At 39.1% G+C, this 20222-nt stretch overlaps 2 protein-coding genes across 2 annotated transcripts; both read left to right on the top strand.

Moving 5' to 3' along the window:
- Positions 1–1298: 1298 nt before the first annotated feature.
- LOC122829868 (ATP synthase membrane subunit K, mitochondrial-like) lies at positions 1299–8006 on the top strand. The gene is made up of 4 exons (XM_044114766.1): positions 1299–1414; positions 1534–1604; positions 3710–3802; positions 7830–8006. Exons 2-4 carry the CDS (start codon positions 1536–1538, stop codon positions 7929–7931), a joined length of 264 nt encoding a protein of 87 aa, XP_043970701.1. The 5' UTR covers positions 1299–1414; positions 1534–1535; the 3' UTR covers positions 7932–8006.
- Positions 8007–8705: 699 nt separating this feature from the next.
- On the top strand, positions 8706–19848 carry LOC122829867 (suppressor of cytokine signaling 1-like). The gene is made up of 5 exons (XM_044114765.1): positions 8706–8865; positions 9168–9258; positions 11286–11713; positions 13038–13225; positions 18401–19848. Exons 3-5 carry the CDS (start codon positions 11507–11509, stop codon positions 18723–18725), a joined length of 720 nt encoding a protein of 239 aa, XP_043970700.1. The 5' UTR covers positions 8706–8865; positions 9168–9258; positions 11286–11506; the 3' UTR covers positions 18726–19848.
- Positions 19849–20222: the final 374 nt, after the last annotated feature.

Raw genomic sequence — 20222 nt, forward strand, 5'->3', positions numbered from 1 at the left:
ATGGCACTGTGATGAAACAGACCAAAACCATGACGGTTGGGTTAATTGGTCTCTCTAAATTCTCCGTAGGTGTGAGTTTGTCTGCGTGTGACGTTGTGTGTGTGTGTGTGTGTGTGTGCGTGTGTGTGTGTGGTTGTTTTGTTTGTCCTGTCTGTCTCTGTGTTGCTCTGCAATGAACTGATGACCTGTCCATGACCTGTCCAGGGTGAAACCACCTACTGTGTTCAGAATGATTGACTCAAACTGCTGAACAGCTTGGACATACATTTCTCTTTTTAAAAACCATTGTTTCAAAATGATGGGGAAGTGTCATCAAATAGAAAGAGGATGTCAAATTGCTGAGCAAGAGTTTTTCAGACTTTATTGGTGGTTTCAGTTTATGGAGTTCTTCAATACTCCATTTTATTTTCTTCTTCCGATCTTGACGTCCTAATTGCAGAATTTCCCAGTTTTATTAAATGTTTTCAAAAGTAATTTCAGTTATGGTTCTTTCCTAAAAACTTTGTAGAAACACACAACAAACGCGCACGCACGCACAAGAAACAAATGCATAGATACCATATTTCTTTTGGTCTATAAGCCGCTACTTTTTTCCCACGCTTTGAACCATGCGGCTTATAGCCCGGTGCAGCTTTTCTGTGGATTTTTCTTCTATCACCAGGGGGCTCTTTAGCAGGAAGTGAATCGTTGGAAGTCAGAATTGGAAATCAAGGAAGAAAGTGCTGATTTTCATTTAGAACAAGCACATGCTAGCAGCAGGCACGAGTGAGAAATGTTTTCAAACTCGTGTCTGCTGATTCCCCCTCATCATGGAAACAACACGAAGAAGTTCATATGATGCAGCTTTTAAGTTGAGGGCTATCGATCTGGCAGTATAGGTCGATAGCTGCTACACGTTGTGAACTAACCCATGGTTCGGCGTTGGAGATGCAGGCTTCGTCCCTCATAGCAGATTTATTAAGTTAAATACCAGCCCTCTGCTGCATCCACAAGGACACAGCAGAGATGCCAGAGATATATAGGCCGGTGCGGCTTACGTTTACATTTACAGTTTTGTTGTTGTTTTTTTTACTTTGTAGGTGCAGCGTATAGTGAGGTGCACTCTATAGTCCGGAAAATACGGTATTCATTTATGGGGCTTCCTTTTATAGAATAGTTACTTGCTGCCCTGAGAGAGCAACTGGAGGCACTAGTTTGGATATGTTGGAATTTTGCGTCCTCTAGTGGTTGCTTTTAAGAACAGCAGTCATTTCACAGTTTGTATAACTCCCTCAAAAACCCGCCTACCAGGTCGTAGGTTATTGGTCAGCTGTTCTTATAGAGGCACGGGATTGGTCCGGAGGTGATTGTCGTCAGCGAAGTCGGAAAACAATAAACACACGGTTAAATGGTAGTAGGTCACTTACAGTCTCCGGTACGTATCGCTTTAAATGTTCACTATATTTAATTATCATTCAACAGAGCGCTTGTATAAAAGAGGAAACACATGTTTTTAAGAGCAGGCATTAGATTTTTTTTTAAAACTGTCTGCAGAAATGCCAACGTCTCCAGTGAAAACCCGGGTCCCCCTCAGCAGCTTTGGTCATCTCATCACAGAGGTGAAGGTAAGCTCCCTGAAATATATGCCGTTTGTCTTATCATGATGGAAAACAGCAGGAGTCGGTGCTGCAGGACTCTCCACACACATAGGGAGCACGATGGTCAGTATACCTGATCCGTAATCAGTCATACAGCAAACTGGATCGTCAAGAAGAAAAGAGACCCCTTCGCAGGACATGGGTCATGATGAACTACTCCTGAACCTGGACAGCATCAGAAGCGTCCTGTCTGACTCAGGCCCGGCGGGCATTGGGCTTCACTAGCTAATACTTTGAGTAATATTATTATTTCTACATAGTCTGATTGCCCCCTCCTCCCAACCCTCGAACCCCTTAAACTCACAGAAAAATGGCTGAATATTCTATGTTAAGATTATTAATAATTTTTCCTTTTATCTGATACTCAAAAACAAAAACTCATCTAATTAGGTAGCAGATTCCACTTGTGCATAGCCTAATCTAATCATCAGTACAGCTGTTCTATGAGGTCTTCATTAGTGAGCCAATTGAAGCTGAAAGTGGGAAAAAATGTGACAACCCCAAAATTGAACATGCCATCTAAACAGTGGGAAAATGGTGGCAGCATCATGCTGTAAAAATGATTTCCAGAGTTAATAATGACAGGATAATCTGCCTCGGAATGGTTTTAGATCAAAGTGTAGACATGTGTTACAATGGTCCAGTCAAAGTCCAGTTAATAAAAATTGTGGCCAAACTTTAGGATAGCTTTTCACAGATTATACTCTCCATGCAGTCAGACTGAACTAGAAGAAAAAGAATGACCAAAGCCCCAGTTTTTACATAAAGACATAACTCAAAAATTTTTAAGATGACATTTCTATAAAAGGGTATTTTAAGGAGGATCACACAGATTTCAGGTTTTTATATGTGGAAAAAATGTACAAACTATGTGAAAATTTCCTTCCATTCCATAGATTTGTACAACCTTGTGTGAGAAAATACATTGAAGTCTGAGGCTGTAACATGACAAGAGGAGGGAATGTCCATGATTCTGAGTAATTTGCCATAAAGAAATTACAGAACTGTAACATAACTGCAAATTAAGCAACGAAAAAACATGGATTGCCACTAGAGGGCAGAATAAATTATTTACAAATGCTTGCATGATCATCCCTCAGGAGGTATGTAGGCCAACATTATAATCAGGCAGATTAAAAGAACACACCCAACCCCGAGTGAGGGAATGTTAATGCAAAGTAACTTCATATAAAGAAGATGAATGACTTTCAGCAGCACGATGCTCTTCATCTTCTTTAAAGTCACCAGATTGTGTTTGCTGGAGGCTTACTGAAGCTACTGTTGCATGCAGGGCTCTGCCTATTTTAACACATAAAGTCCAGACCTAACTAAAACATAAACTAGTGGTGGCAGCATGATGCTGTGGGAAAGCATTTCTTGGGCAGGAACAGAGAAAAGGTAGTAGAGCTGAGTCAGAGGGGCTGAAAAGAAATGTAAGCCACACTTTTCAGATTTGTATTTGTAAATCAATTTAAAAGGTTTACTTTTGCAAGGTGCTGAATAGACAGCATATGCTTTAAAATGTAATATTCAAATGTAGCAATTTTCAGGATTTTTGCATAAATAAATTTGAAAATTTGACAGAAAAACCTTTGACTAATAAAGTATTGGAACATATAAATTGGGCCTCAGACTCACAGAGGTGACCAGTCATCAGAACAACACGTGAAACCTTGTTGGTCATTCCTGACCATTGATTTACTGACTGACCGTCTGTCCTGTTAACTCAGAGCCTTCATTAGCTCAGAAACAGAAAGCTACTAAACAAACTCAAGCCTCTTTTCTTGGACACGTCTGCTTTAATAACAGACAGGCAGAGAACCAACCAGAACCTGTTCTTCATTGTCACATCCAACGTCAACACAGACAACTTTTTCATCCATCTGTTGCTTTCACATTCAGTTTGACTGTGACTGCTTAACGGTAATCATGTTTTATTCTGTTCAGGAAGTGATTATGTTACCACACTTCTTTAATTGCTGTGGCTTACAGTTTTTTTTTTCTTTTAATGCTTTTAACTTGGATTGATATCTGTTGTTGTCCTGAGAGAAAAAATCTTTGATGTGTTTCAGAAGCAGCTGTTTGGCATCAAAGGACCCTCATCTGTGCAGCTGACCGGTTGGAGGAAATACTTCAATAGCTACACACTGCAGGGCCGCAGAAATGTACATAATACACTTAAATACTGTACAGCACTTCACATACAACACATATTTCAAACCTATATCCAATCCAGTATAACAATTCATGAAATCAAATTGTTATACTTTAAATTTTTCACATTTTGTACACTAAAGCCACTAACTTCAGTTTATGTAGCTGGGATCAGATGTGATAGAGCATCACAGAAAATACATGCTGTATTTTCCGCACTATAAGGCGCACCTTCAATGAATGGCCTATTGTAAAACTTTTTCATATATAAGGCGCATAGAATAGACTCTACAGTAGAGGCTGGAGTTACGTTATGCATCCATTTAATGGAGCTGCTCTAAAGGGAATGTCAACAAAACAGTCAGATAGGTCAGTCAAATTTTATTAATAGATTACAAACCAGCGTTCTGACAACTCCGTTCACTCCCAAAATGAATAAACAGCTGTTTTATTTTTTTCCCCCAGGTAAAGTCAGTGACATGGTAACATGTAGTGCAACATTTCTATCACATAGTGGAGGGGAACTTTTCCGTGATTCAATAGACACGTAAAAAACAGTCTGATACTGTTACGGTAAATCAAACGTTAGTGCAATCACAATATAGTCCCACTCTAAATAGTGCACAGCAATAACAATATATCATTAACTCAACGTTGTTCAAACGTTAATGTTCATATTCACAATATCACGAACCTTATTCAGCTGTAAACACACAAAATGAGCATGTAAAGGTCACTTTATTAATTTATTCCTCATCCACGGATCCCTCGAATTCTTCTTCTTCAGTGTCCGAATTAAACGCTTGGGCGAATACGGCATCCAACATGCCCGGCTCCGTCTCGTCAAAGTCGTCATTAATCGAGTCAGTGTCCCTGCTGTTGTCCAGCAGTTCAGTGACAATTCCTGCCTTCCTGAAAGCTCGGACCACAGTTGAGAATGATCTATCAGCCCAGGCATTTACGATCCACTGGCAGATAGTGGCACATGTCGTCCGACGCTGTCTCGCCTTCTGTCATTCACTGTTCCCACGCAGTTCGCAGTCTAGCTTTGAATGGCCTGTGACACCAATATCTAGCAGCTGGAGTTCTTCTTCTACGGGGGAAAATGAAGTCGGCGGCTGCTTACCGTAGTTGCGAGACCTGTTGTGGCTCAATATTGGTCCATATATAAGGCGCACCGGATTATAAAGCGCACTGTCGGCTTTTGTGACGTGGAAGAAAAAGTTGACTTTTTTTTAAATGGCGGTATTATTTGTTTTCCAGGCAAGTAACTATGACTCCTTCAGTATTTATGGAAATGCTATGTATATGTGTATGTATATATATATATATATATATATATATATATATATATATATATATATATGTATGTATGTATGTACAGTATGTATGTCGTTTTTTTCCCACACTCTTTTCTGAACTCAGTGCTGGTAGTTCTGCTTGTCCACCACCTATAATCTGTGTGACTGATAATTTCTCTCTTGTAGATGCACGTAAGTCAACTAAGTTTGTTGCAGAGAAAAAGTTACATCTGGAAATCAGTTCAATTAAAGAGCCGATTCAAACTAAGAAAGTTTAAGTGTTGTGGTCTCAAACAAAAGACCAACTTTTGTAGATATGACTTAAAAGAAATTTCATTTCATAATTTAATGCCTTGAAATGAAGATTCTGTCTCTTTAAACTCCTGCTCTTCCTGAAACTCCACCTATACGGAAGTCATCATAACATGGCTCCTCTATTAAAGGTTTTTACTGAGAAGGGGCTCCTGTAATGAACTTGTAAAATTCAGCTTGATTTAAAGTAGAACTCACAATATACTGAAGGGGGATCTGTCACTGAAATCAGGTAAAATATGTTACACCATTTAGTTTGATAAGAAAATAAATATCCAACCACTCAATATGAAATTTGTTGATTTTAGCAACAATGATTTATTCAAAAAACCACAATACTAAGAACTAATTATAGATTAGATTTAAATCACTCATTTTATTTCAGAAAAAAAAAAAAAACTAAATAATCAGATGTCCAAAAATTTCCGTTCTTTTTTAATCAAAATAATGTCAGCAAAGGAGTCCCATATCCTCAAAAACCAAAACAAAGTCCTGGAAGCATTTCTCAGTTTTAATCCAAAGTCCCAATCCAAAATGTCAAAAATCCCAAAAGGATGAGAAAAAAGAGTGGTACCACCAAAAATCCCAAAAAAGAAAAGTCCTGATCCCACCGGGAGCATAGGCACTGGAACAGGGGGGGCTGGGGTGCCATTGCCCCCCTCCCCCCACTTTACGGTCCTGCCCGTCCTCTGGTCCTGCCAGACATTCACACAGGCTGCACAAAACTCTGACAATCTGTGACTGACATCTCTGTGTTTGTATGCAGTCAGAGGTACAGATAAAACCTCCAGCACTGAGATCTGGACCAAATCTAAGGCTCCAGATCATAACAGTCAAAGGTTTACACACATGCAGCAGCTTTGGGTCAGGTTGGGGTCATCAACCAGTTTGACATCTGAAAAAAGCATTGGACTCTGAGCCGGTCCAGGTCTGAACCAATTCTACCTAAAAATGAAATGAGATTTCTGTATTTGTCACCATTTATAGAACTGTGATGATCCACAGAGACGCTACTGGTGCGTTCACACTAATGATGTAATGATGACGAAACCTTCGGTGTTTGAATACCGTCGATCTGTATTCAGCTGTTCTTGATGCTGCAGGCATTTCTCAGAATTTTCCATTTCTCAGACTCCAGTCTGGAAAATGGATTAAAGTCCATTCCGCCATCTAAATGGCTCTGACGACTTGTAACATTTTTTTCAGATTATTTTCCACTAAATCTCTTTGGCCATTTAATAACAAACAATCATCAAATCTAGTCAGACCGCAGCGCATGGTAGACCCAAAAACATCATCCTCTATGTCAGAGATGTTTACTGTTTACTTCGGGACAAATTGCGACAAACCCACTGAATTGATTGACAGGCGCCATCATATTAATTGAACAAGTGCACATGCCTGACATTCAAAGTGCGTAACAGAGGTGACCAAACGCCCCGTGACCCCCCCCACCTCAAAAATGAATCCGGTGCTGCTGACCCGGAGCGTCTTTCTTTCCCTCGCTGCCGTTTCCTGGGTGCAAGCTGCGATCCAGTTTCTAAAACCCACAATCTGCGGCGCTGGGACAAACTTTGATCGCTGTTTTATGTCTTTTCTTTGATTTATTTTTTTTTTTAAACGTTCGATCAAGTCATGTCTCCCGCTGCACAGATCTGACAGTGTGCGTCTTCCTTTCCGGTTGTACCGACACACACGCCCCTTTTTCGTCATTAATTGAAATTAATGAAGAAAAACCATGATGGGCAGCACGATGCTGCCCAAAATCAGTTTTAAACAGTGGAAATACAGAATAATTTAAACAATGGAATAACAGCAGCAACAACAAAACAGTTTGATACATTTACTCTTTAATGTATTTATTCAGAAAAAACAAACAAACAAACATAGTGGTTATGTTACAGACTCACCAGTTCCACCAGGTGTTTACTAATTACTGCTAGCTAGTCTGAAGGAGTCTGCAGCAGTGGCAGAGTCTTGGGAAACTGCAGCTCTGAGGAGGAGCTGCGCCTCAAAGGCTGGGCTACGTCCACCAGGCGTTTTGCATAGCTGAATGGTTGCCATGGAGATAAAAAGATTTCTCAAACATGCATGAAAAAATCAAGGTATGTTTTTGGTGAAGAAATAACATTATAAACTAATGTTATAATGTTAAATAATTAAATCCAATCAAATCCAAATAATGTTTTAAAAAAATATATTAACCAGTGAGATTAAACTGTTTAAAAACATCACACATCAGTGTACAACAAGAAGCTACTAGAAGCTGATAAGAATCTCAGCGTAGGGATGATTTTTTTTTCTTGTAAATTATGTACTATGATGTGCTGGTCAATCACAAAATCACAGATAGAAAAGGTTCAAAGGGTCTAAGTTGTTCTGCATTTTACTGTCGAAATAAAGGAATTGTCTTTTTGTGTTGCAGTGTGTCTTGGCTACTTATGGGGTCCTGGGGGCCACAGCTGCAGCGTTCCTGATGCACAAGCAAAACAAAGATGGAAGGCAGATGTCTGCCTCCACGCACTGAAACTGTACGATTCTTGAAGCTCTGAGCTGTTGACTGAGTGTTTTATCATGTCAATAAAGGCTACACTCATGCTGCTCTGGTTATTGCATTACTGAATTCAGGTGGAGCAGAGCAAGATTGAAGTGTTTGCTTTCATCATTAGTTTCTCACAAGAGGCTCATCTCCTGTGATTGTGTTTTCTCATGCCCTTCCTCTGAAATGTTTTTGGAACATTGTTGCATAAGACTGAGATGTTGAGCAAAAAAGAAAGTGATAGTAAAGTTTGCTTTTTATTGAAGCTCAATTTATTCATAGTTTGCAGACTTGCAAGAACTAATTATTCCTAAAGTTTTCTGCATCATTATGTGTGTTGATCTTTTTTATTATGAACAGCGTGCAACACTTTGGTGAAGTAGAAACACTAACATGATGTGCAAGAAGTGAGAACCATCAGTGGCCTCAGAGTTCTTCTCAGGAACTGGGAGGAACTCGGCTACAAACTCATTTAAAAAAAGAAGTCAGAACAGAAAGCTGTGGTAGGCAGTCACATACTTCACATACTTATTTCACTTTTTTACAAATAGTTTGACCTTGTTTACTTTCCATTGGGAACAGTGGAACAGAAAAGGAAATGTAAAACACTCAATTCATCTTTGAGAATTTCCTGCAGTTAAGTTCCCATCACAACGGCTCTGACTCACCAAGTCAGACTGTAAAAGCTTACAGATTGGGTTCATTTGAGTTGATTTGATTTTATGTTTAAAAAGTTCACTTTTTAGTAAGTTACTGCTCTGGAAGGAATTTGATACTTTAAATTTCCATATAAGATGCACTTGTTTGATTGATCAACACATCTGAAAACCACTTTGAAAGTTGCAGGTTTGGCAGTTTCATGTCTTCATGTGTCTGTTTCAACAAAACAGTGTCGGCTGCCCCTCGACCATTTTACATCCAGGTAAAGAGCCCATCGCTCTCAGCTGGTTCTGGGTAAATGACTGAGCTTTTATGATGCCAGTTTTTATGAAACCTACTTAATCTTAGTCCCAAAAAAGAAAATGTATCAAATATCTTTGCATTTTAGATATATAGTTTGCTTAGCAACGCTACATTTCTGAACGATATAACCGTTTCCACGCACACATATATGAATACTGCTGCTGGAATATCACGTGATTTATAAGAATCAGCCGCCGAGAAAGAGAAAGTGAAAGCAGCGGCTGCTCTAACACCTGATCTCCTTCATGACTCCGCCTTCAGAAATATCGTGACCGAAAGCACAAGGTTTCTGTTCAAACTTCTCCTACCCTCCGCTTGCGATAGAGAAGCTGCCCAGAGCTCACTGCTGTCAGTAAGTACATCACAAACTTTCATTATTTCCAATTTGAATCAACATGCTATTAAAATGTATTTGCGCCCATCTTGTGCGTACAGACGTGTCACAAGTGATATCAAGTTAGAGCAGCGCTGACAGATGAACTATGTTTCACATTTAAATGGGAAGTTCCCATCTCCACCCTGCTACAGCACTTTAACGCCTCATTAACTTGTTTGACATCATGAAAATATTCAGCCTTCCCTTCAGAAACTTGGGTTTGGTTGAATATTTTTTATTGAGCAGGACATAGTTTTTGTTGTTGTTTGTTTTGTTTTTTAAGTAAGATGGAATCATTCAAACTGATCCGGAAACCTTACAGAGAAATCCTTCTTTCAAAACTAAAAGCTTCAGAAACAAAAAGTTGTGTGACACACAAAAATTGGTCTTGGAGTCACAGAGTTACTGTGATGCTATGAAACCCTGATTAAAATCTGCAGCTTTGAAATTTGACTGGATGTACATAAAAGTGAAACCAAACTGCAGTTTGTTCTCCAACAAACTGCAAAAAAAATCTCCAATTATTGGTGGAGGCTCCCATGGCATTCTGCTCAACTCTTACTCTTCTTCCAGGTCAGAGTTCAGAACAGGACAGTAACTGAGTGTTGAGCTGCAGGAACCATACTGAAAATCTGACTTTTTCATTCAAAGCTAATTTTGGTGTGTGATGCACTAACCAAACAGGTACTATGAACTTTTACCAAAGAACATAGTACATTTTACCAAATATTAATCAAACTTAATAACACCATATTCATAAATGGAAATGTTTAAATTTCTGCTAATTTCAAAGCTACTGCCTCTGGTGTAGAACCTCCAGCATCTTTGTTCCTTCTGTGATGACCTTAGAAAAAAATCCTGGAAGATCAGAACCAAGAGAGATTCATAAATCGGTGCATTTCAGAAAATTTACTGGCACTATTTATCACAAAAATGTTGATTTATCAGGAATTTGATGACAAATCAACATTTTTGTTGACTTGGAGAGAAAAACACATGGCTTTATGTTGCAGTCCAGTCTCCCCTTCACGTCTTCAGGTTACTCAGGATGCAGCAGCCGCGTCTTTCGGTTGGACCTGCAGACGTCATCTCAATTTGTCCACTTCCTGTGCATCGCAGAATTCATTTTAAAATCCTAATGTTGGCTTATGAATGCATGAATAATCTTATTCCTGGAAAAATATTAAGCTTTCTGAAGATGATAGTTAACTGGTTTTTCACTCAATTATAGTGTTTTATTTTTATTTTTTTACGTTTTTGGGGGGTCTGAAATTTTGGCCAAAATAGATGTATTTTTTCTTCAAAAGAGCATAACTGCAGATACATTGTGTTTAATTGATATTTTAATATTCCAGATTATCACCATTTATGCATCAAAGCATGCTCTTCTAAGCTTTACATGGTTTTTGTCTAACTCATGTGGTTGATGCGTTTGTGATTAAGAAAAACAAACATGGCTGGAGTTTTTAGGTATTTATCTAAAAGAAATGTTAATTTTCAGGTTTTGAGCCAATCAAGGAATAATTTGACAAATATGATCTTTTGCATATTGACTGGTGCATCTGTTTCCTCTGTTCATTTTAGCTGAGGTATTATAACATCTAAAGTAAAATAAAAGTTATTGTCTTCTGCCAATCTTATATAGACATTCAATATTTTTTTGCCATTCAATACACAATTGAAGAGGTCTAAACTGCAATGCTTGAAATTATTTCTTTGCCTTTTTTCAGGGTTCTGTAAATAGCTGTAATATTATAATCCTCTCAAATGAAATAAACAATGTTGTTGGACATAATCATTCACATGACAGAGTGAAGAAATTAACCGCTTAAAGTTTAAAATTGTTGAAAAACCGAAACCAAAACTAAAACACACTGAGCTCCGGGCGACACGACGAACAGGAACGACTGGAAGCAGTGATTTGTTCCTGCCAGTTTTCAGCAGGCAAACTTATTTTTATAGTAACATCTGAAATTTTCTGTGTTGGTCTTCCTTTGTTGCAGATCACCTATGTTTCACTGGAAGCTCACAGAACACGTCCATGCTCTGCCCTCCTATCAGAACTGTGTGTTAGAGCCCAGTTCACACTGACGCTTCATGGAGCCTCAGAGAGAACCTGGCTGCTGATGAGCCAGTGGGAAAGAGCCGATGATGGAGAGCCTGCTTGTGAAAACAGACGAAACCGGTGCAGTGGGCGGTCAGGAAGAGGATTTTCCATTCTAGGATGGTCAGAGACAGTCTGGACAGAACGTCTGATCAAAACCAAAAACAGGAGCCAGCAGCTGAGCCACAGAACCCAGAGGAGTCCCATCGACCCGAACGAGCAGCGGAAAAAAATAACGCAGAAAACAAGGAATCTGCAGGATCAACGCTCGACTTTCTGCTCTGGTGCAAACTCAAATTCGAGGAGGAATCGGAGTCCTGGAGGCTGGTCAGTGTGCAATTTGATTTCTGGACAGCAGCTCTGTGTTTTCATTACTGCTGAGTGTTTAGACCAACAGTAGAACAGGAACAAGAGAAATCAAGAGAAAGGAACATTTCACTTAGCAGGTTTTCATTTATTCATGCTGTATAACAAAGGCATATTACTATACATATATAGTAATGATCAATTCCATATTATTATTAAGGATATATTTCAATATTTCAGCTGCTAAAAATGAGGGAAAATACTTTGTTTCATGTCCCACATGGTCTCTGGAAGTACAAAGTGTTTGAGTCTTCCCAGGTCTGGATGAGAAGATAAAAACAAGTTTGGAAAAAATTCACATTTTCAGCCCTTGATATGTATTAATTTAATTCAATGCAATTAAAAAGACCACTATCTTGATCCCATAATGAAACGACCTTTTCCAAATAGCAAAAGCTCTGACTCTTTGGAGAAGCAGCTGCTCAGACTGCATAAAATGATTTATTTATTTATTTATTTATTTTGATGAACATTGTTACCTACATTCAATATTTAGTTAAATTTTGAAAAAGTGCCTGAAGTCCATCTGACAAATCTTTGAATTTTAAGTCTAGAAAACTAAAATATGAAATCTATTATAGTTCCCAAAGATTGATTTGATTTGGGAACTAATGAATCAATCATTTGTAGCTTTATCTGTGAGATGCAGATAAAGCTACAAATGATTGATTTATTAGTTCCCAAACCTACAGGTGTCAGGTGAATATGGCAGAGAAAATCTGTGTCCTTCAAGAAGGAATAGAAACATGCAAGACACCGAAAGATATATTTTAATGTGACTGTATGTTCAAAATCATTTAGTGAAATAGTAACAGGAATAATTTAACAGTACTGATGCTTTTTGTTGCAGTTCTTTATTCAAAAGCTTCCAACATTTATCAGAGTGAACTTCAAACCTGATTGCAGAGAAAGAGAGAAATTGTTGATAAAGTTGTAAAAATAGCTTGAAATATCAGAAGTCCAAAGTGTGATTATCTAAACTAGACATTTTCTCCTGGCTTTTTTCATACGGACTGTAACTCTGAGTGTTTTAATGCTTTGTGTTTGATGTCAGTGTTTGGACAAAGTCATATGTGGTTTTTAAAGTTGGAAAAAATGGGGTTGTTAATAATGTCTAATTATTTCACTTGTAACAAGCCCTATATCCTGCTGAAAATGTACTTTTATTGTGGTATGTCTTATTCCACATGTACTAAGATATTTGCACTAGAAAGTAGACCAAAAAACTTGGTATAACGTTGTGTTCTTGCAGTGAACGTGATTGAATTGTTTTGTTCTGCTGTAGCCAGAGACAGCAGCAGATGCTGACGGCTTGCCCACACACATCCGTCCATTCGCCAGCTTTGCAGAGTATCGTCTGATCAAACTCACCTACCTGCAGCTGCAGGAAAGCGGTTTCTACTGGGGACCCATGACTATGGAGGAAGCACATCAACGTCTCACTCACACATCTCTGGGAACTTTCCTTCTCAGGTAGCATCACAGCTTCATTTCACTTCTTATTCCTGGTTTTACTTCTTTTATTCAGATGAGTCTGGGGCATACCATGAGCTGAGGCACACTGATGCTTCATAAGTTATTATTATTATTATTATTATTATTATTATTATTTAAAAATACTAATGTCCATTCATCTTTCATTTGTTGGCTGATTGAGTTTTTTGGGGGGGGTTTTCTAATATTTTAGGGAATTCATATTTTCCTGAGCAGGTAAATGTTTCAGTTTCATTTGATTTGAGCTTCATGCCACATATTGACCAAAAAAACAGTAAATAATTATTGTTTATAAATATAATTACGCACTAGATCAGCTAACACCAGCCTATGAGAGAAGGTGTGCTTTTTTTTGTTTGTTTGTTTCTAGATTTTCACAGATCATTTTGTAGAGTGGTCCTTACTTCCAGTTTGTAAAATTTTTTTAGTGAAAAGTTTTCTCTAGGACTGCATCACGTTGCAGTGCCAGGGTTTCCCCAGTGTATTTGCACTCGCTAGGGTAAGCTTTACCCCTGCCAGGGTAACTCTTGGCAGAGGTAGTTGTTTTTGTATTTCTAAAAAAGAAAAGACAAAATCACAACTTTTAAAAAAAAAAAAGTTTAAATAAGACATCTGTAAGCATCTCTGCCGTGCTGAACGTATCACTGGCAGGGCAGAATCGTTCCTGAAAAATGCATTTATACTTGGTGAATTGAACAGCCAAGATGCTTCATGGTCTTGGGCCTGTTCATAGCAATCAATCACACTGTTGCGCCTGGATCTCTGAAGTTTAGCTTGGTAAGGACATGCCTCCTTTCACTTAAACTGAATACAGGTTCACCTGTATGGGCATTTATATCAACCCCTTCATGTTGAGAAGTCATCTTTCTCCAAAGACTCGTGTTTCTTTGCAGAATTCTTCATCAAGGTATGACTCAAGTTTAAAAGCCATCGCATTTGCTCTGCTTAGTTCAATGTGAAGTGCATATATAACCCTATAGTCGCGAGTTTAGAGGTGCGTGTTCAGCGCCTATTGAGGCCCCTTTTCCACCGGCTCGGCTCGGTTCGGTTCGGCTCGGCTCGGCCCGCTTTCAGAGCTTTTCCACAGGCTTTTTTTCGGGGCTAGCCCTGCTTTTTAGGGCCCTGCTTCGGAACAGGCCCAGCCGGGCCGGCCCTGCTTTGGTGGGTGACGCAAGCTTCGCTCCTGCTCACTGATTGGCTGTGGGCGTGGTCAGACGGAACAGCAAAGAGAGAAGAAAAACGAAGGCGCAACTTTTCAAACTCGCTACAACACGGAAGTGATGGAAGCTACAAACAATACGTGAACTAAAAGATGCCGGTTTTTCTTTGCTTCGCTTCGGATTTCAATATTCGGTGGCAGTTCGATGGAGCAGTGAGGAATGAGTCGTTTTTGTCAACGTAGCAGAGAGAATGAAAAGCCTCGTTAGCCGCTTCGGAGCCCCACGATGATCACCGACTCAGATGCAGCTAACGCCGCTGCTGCTCTCCAGCCAGGTGAGCAGTTTGTAGATATATCTGTCTGCTTTTTACTGTATTTAAGGTTGTATACAGACAGTCATGGAAGACATTTGAAACACAAAGTCTGCTGTATTTTTATTGCTTGAACACACTATGCGCATTTTCTGAAGATACTCAGTTGCACATTCCTCAGTTATAAATAATGTCAATACTGTACAGAATGTTGGCTTCATTTGCTTTTTATGTTTTATCTTTGGGGGAATCTACATGCTTCAATTGTTTCTCATTTTGCATTTGCATCGGAGTTTCCCCTATTGTGAGATAATAAAACATGTTATATGATATCCTATTATTGTAAAATGGCTACATATCAGTTCTCTTATTAAACGGTTATAAAATGATTAATAGTAGAGGACATAAAAATAGACGTTAGCAGTATTTTATTCATGGCTGTATGTCTGCATAAGTGTAAAATTTACAAGTAATTACGTTTTGTCTTTAATTTACACTATAACATCCTATTACTTTTCCCAGGGAACAGAAGAAGAGAAACATGGCTGACATGATGGAGAACAATGAGGAACCGTTAGAACAACTGCATCTCCTTCAGGAGTTGAGGCAAATAACAGAATAAAATAAATGACGTGGTGCTCTCAATGAACAAAGTCTCTTTTTTTTTTATACTCTCGCCACACATTTTTGTACATACTGTAGTTTGAATGGCATCAAGGTCCTAATACAATCCTCCTAAAAATATGAGGAGCATTAGAGTGAAAATAACATTATATTATGTAAATATGTCACTGACACTTAACATTGTAGATTACCAATGAAGGTATCCAAAAGCATATACATTATTCAGCAAACCAAACATTTTGACCTTATTATCAGGGTTGCTATTAACAAGAACCCAAAATACAAATCATGTTTGTTACTTTCTACTTTGTACAGCATCATTCTATCCTCTCACTGTTTAGCTGTCTTCCTGGAGAATCTTCAATGTAAGAAAGTGAGAAAATGTGTCCAAAACCTGTAACCTTAATTAGCGATAAATACGATTGAGTTTAAACCTTTAAAACCATCATCAGTCTATTTAAAAAATAGCTCAGCTCTCTTTCTTTTATATCAGAAAAACAGCTGGCCGTAGACCGCATAACGAAGCACAGCACATGGCTCCTGGAGGCGGGGTGCTATTCCCTCCCACCGCCAGGAGGCGGCACCCTGATACAGAGCAGAGTCCGGCCGGTGGGAAAGGGGCAGTTGGACCAGTGGTTCAGCCCACGCAGGACATGTCGTGATAGCTCCAGAGTCGCTAGTCTCTGTGGCCCTTATTAAAAACTCAATAGAAACGAAATGGAAGAGCTAGTAAAGCCACATAACTTAAATCTCCCGTTTGTCCCAATGCATCCAGCAGAGAGTGCAGCGGGTTTAACTCATTATGCAGGGCTGCTCCAATGCTGTATGAGGCCTTGAGCAGAATAGATTTAGGGGCTCCTCTGCTGCTAAGAACATCAGCACCATGAACAGCATTTCAACATGGATTTAGTCAAATCTGGGGGCTAGTTTAATTGGCCAATCTTACAATCAGTGCTAATTGTAGTTTACGGAGATGCATTTGTGAACAAACAGAGCTCAAACTCACAGCATCAGGTTGCAGCTATGGTAACAAAGCAATCTAACTATGAAGACTGTTCTTTGAACTTTTACAAAGTACATTTGCCAGCTCCCTAAACTATTACATTTAAATGGTAAGCAATTTAAAATCTTTTAATTTATCTATGCTGGAACCATTAAATCAAATTTAATGGTATTCTCAATAAACAAATATTAACTTTATACAGATGTAGAAATTTCTACATCTGTGTTAAAATGTTAGCACTTATGGGGTCCCGGACTCTTAGCTGCACCATGTTAGCTGTTTGGGATTCTCCTTCGTTCTGACGTCACCGTGCTTTCTGATTGGCTACCTGTCACATTCAACAGGCTGCGTTCTCTCTCCCAGTCAGGGAAATCACCGCAGGCTGCGATAATCGGGCCATATTCATTTAAAAAAAATATGTATTTTTTTTTAACAAAAACAAAATAAATAAATGAAAATCTACATTGATTAGTTTAATATTTCAATATACTACGCAGTGGTAGCATTCATTTTAAAATTCGCTGTTATGAACTATGACGATCCATGCCGCTATTGGCTCAAAGAACGTGGATCTACGTTCTTTGATTGGCTACAACAGGCGGCGGCCAGCTGGACACACGCGGAACGGAAGCTTGGTCCATGGAGCTGAAAGTGAACGCGTCTCCTTCTGAGTTTGACATTTATTATGAGTCTCCGAGACCAAAAAAGAAAAGGACGACAGACATTAGAAGTTATTTCGCGGAGGGGGGGTTGGTCAGTAAGTTGTAAGGTCCCACCAAAACTTAGACCAAACCTACGCCCTTGGTTGAATATGCCCGATTTTAGATCGAGCATATTCAACACACCACACACTGCAGGACGTTGTAAGATTGTTGTCAAGGGAAAATCTGAGGGGAAAAAAGGCTTATCTGACGTTTCCTCTTCGCTTTCAGGGCCACAGCAAAATTGCCAAGTCTCGGCCAGTCCGCGGTAATAAAAAGGTTGAGGACCACTGGTGTAAGGAATGCAGCTAACCTGCATTATGTAACATTAACGTGTTAAGATTTTTAGAATAATCTTTAAAGTGTCAATGCTTTAATATTAACAGCCCTACAGAAAACATTCTTTATGACCCACAAACCTGTGAAGGAACTCTACATTCACTGGTCACTTTATTAGGTACACCACTAGAGTTTGACCTCCGTTTGCCTTCAGAACAGCGTCAACATCAGTTGACTCAAAGGCCTTCTGTCAGACTGAGGTCAGATGACTGGACAGGTCATTCTCTGTGAACTTGAGACATGGTTCTGAGTAAAATCCCATCTGATCAGCAGTTTCATGACATGACAAGGTTCACTTTGATCACTTAATTCCCCTTTTCTTTCTCACTTTGATGTTCACCTTACACTTCAGTGATCTGTCTACACAACATCTGGATGCTTGATGCATTGAACTGCTGTCATGGGATCTGCTGCTTTGCGGTTTGTGTTGGCAAGCAAGAGGGCTGTTTCTCAAAAGTGGGATTCAGAAATTCAGGATAAAGGACAAAGCTAGACGTGGCATAGCACCACCACTTCACCCATCCTGTCTTTATCCGTTTCAGACCAAACCAGGTTCAGGGGGTGCAGCTATGTCGAGCCAGGCTTAATTAATTCAGGTGAATGTGAATCAATTTCTTCAGCAGACCATGACAAATGCTGATGCTACAATAGCAAACGATAGCAGATCAATTGAATGCGTAATTAGCCCAAAATACACACTTTTAAAAAAACGTCCTAATCATATCTGTCATTTGCTCAAATAAAAGATTTTAACCCAAGAAATGAACAGTGGAAGTTGATATATGTTAAACTGACATTATCTTGCTAAAATTTATACAGAACAAACATAACAGGTCAAGATTAAATATAAGAACATTTTGCAGTATGTAGGAAGTATTAAAAACAATTAATAGTTTGGATTGGTGACATGCTTTTTGTTTAAAAGCATGAAATACTATTTTCTGTTTAGCATGTTCCAGCTCTGTCATCAAGCACACTGATCTGCACAGAGTGACAAGACAGACCTTGTTTTCACAGGGACAGCGGCCAGCCCGATGTCTTCTTCACTCTCAGCTACCAAAGCGAAGACGGCCCCACCAGCGTCCGTGTCCAGCTGAACAACCTGCTCTTCAGCCTGCATGGCAGCCAAAAGACTTTCCCTTCGCTGTTCGCTCTGCTTGCCTTCTACACCAGCTCCCCCTGTAGGCTGACCGAGCCCTACCGCAGGCAGCGGCCTGAGCGCCTGAAACAGATGTGCAGGAGAGCTCTGGTACGGACCTACGGTGCCGAAAGAATATGCACCTCCCCTGGACTCAGCCCTGATGTTAAGGCTTATGTCAGTGCGTACCCGTACTGTACATAGACAAACCTGTGGATGCAGTGCCTTTTACTGCATTAAGATGTGATTTATTAAGTTAAAAACTGTGGATTTATTGTTTTTGTATTTTGCCGGAGACAAGTTGGTACCACATGTAATGAGAAAGCAGATTGAAAGTGTTTTATTCATGACTTACAATATTATTGTATGCTTGAAGGAAGTCAAAACAAGGCACACAAACCATTTTGGACATTTTTTTTACCTTTAATATGACATCTACCCAGTGGTTCTCCAGAAGAAGAGAAAACCTCTGGCTAAGTCCAGACCTGAGTCTGATTTACTCCTCAGAAGCCAATAAATTTGGAGGTTTGTTTTCATAGCAGAACTTCACAGGTTAAAGTTCAAATTGTTTATTTTGCTCTCATCTTTTTTGCATCCTAAAATCCAGACATTTTAACAAGGGTGTGAATCTTTAGCTGCACTGTTTTGAAATCCTGAGGCAAATGAGGAAACTTTTAATTTAAGATGGGTTTTTTAGGCAACATGTTGCTAAACTGCCTCTTCGTGTTATAATGTGGAGAAACTGAGAAATGCCATTGCTGCAAGTGTCTTTGTAGTTGATAACATTTGATCTGTGAACAATAACAATCTGTGATATGCCTAGTATTTTATTTCAGGAAAACAAAAACATAATTTTCAAAGCATCTCATAATGAATTACATAATTGCCATGAGTCAGCGACATATTACAAATTAAGAAATTCCTATCTTTTTTTGTCTCATGCAGCATTTTCATTCTGTTTTGTACAGAATGGACAGAAAAATGCTTCTCTGCATTTTGTGGACATGAATTCCTCATTTGAATCAAGGTGTTTGCAAAAACATTTCTTTGTTTTGTGGCAGTTTTATTTTTCTGTTTAGATCTTTTGAGCTTTCAGTGTTGAATTTTGTTCCATTCTGCATTTGTTTTGTATGTTATGCACAAATCAAACAGTTATGCACTGAACCCAAAGATTGCACTTTGGTTGTTCTAGTTGGAGACATTAGATTTAGTTTTACTAATGTGTGCAATTTTAAAACTAATTCAAAACTTGAATTAATTTGTCATGTTCTTGTATCTGTAAAAATGTATATATTGGTACAAATGCAGCTATCTATTGCACAATCTTTTCTAATGGCGTTTCCATTTTTTTGACAAATGAAGCTGTTACGTTGGCTAACTTCCCATTGCATCCATATTTACTTTAGGTCATGCTAATTATAATGTTATGTTAATATGAAGCCTAGGTGTAAATTCAAACTGGAATACTCGATAAATCTCACCTGCCCAATCAAAGATGTCGTCATGCGCCTCGATTCCAACCAATGGGTGATGGTCTCCTCCTCCAATCATCAACCGGCTTCCTTCCTTGATAAGGTCCAGCTGTTCATCGGCTTCCGCTTGTTGGCTGGGCTTCAACCAAGCTGCTGTTCATTTTCGTCGTGTCCTTATGATTTTGCAGGTGCGCACGAATTTCTGCTTTTAGCAGGTTAATCTCACTTG

Source organism: Gambusia affinis, linkage group LG04, assembly GCF_019740435.1.
Source record: "Gambusia affinis linkage group LG04, SWU_Gaff_1.0, whole genome shotgun sequence".
In the NCBI taxonomy this organism is placed as follows: domain Eukaryota; kingdom Metazoa; phylum Chordata; class Actinopteri; order Cyprinodontiformes; family Poeciliidae; genus Gambusia; species Gambusia affinis.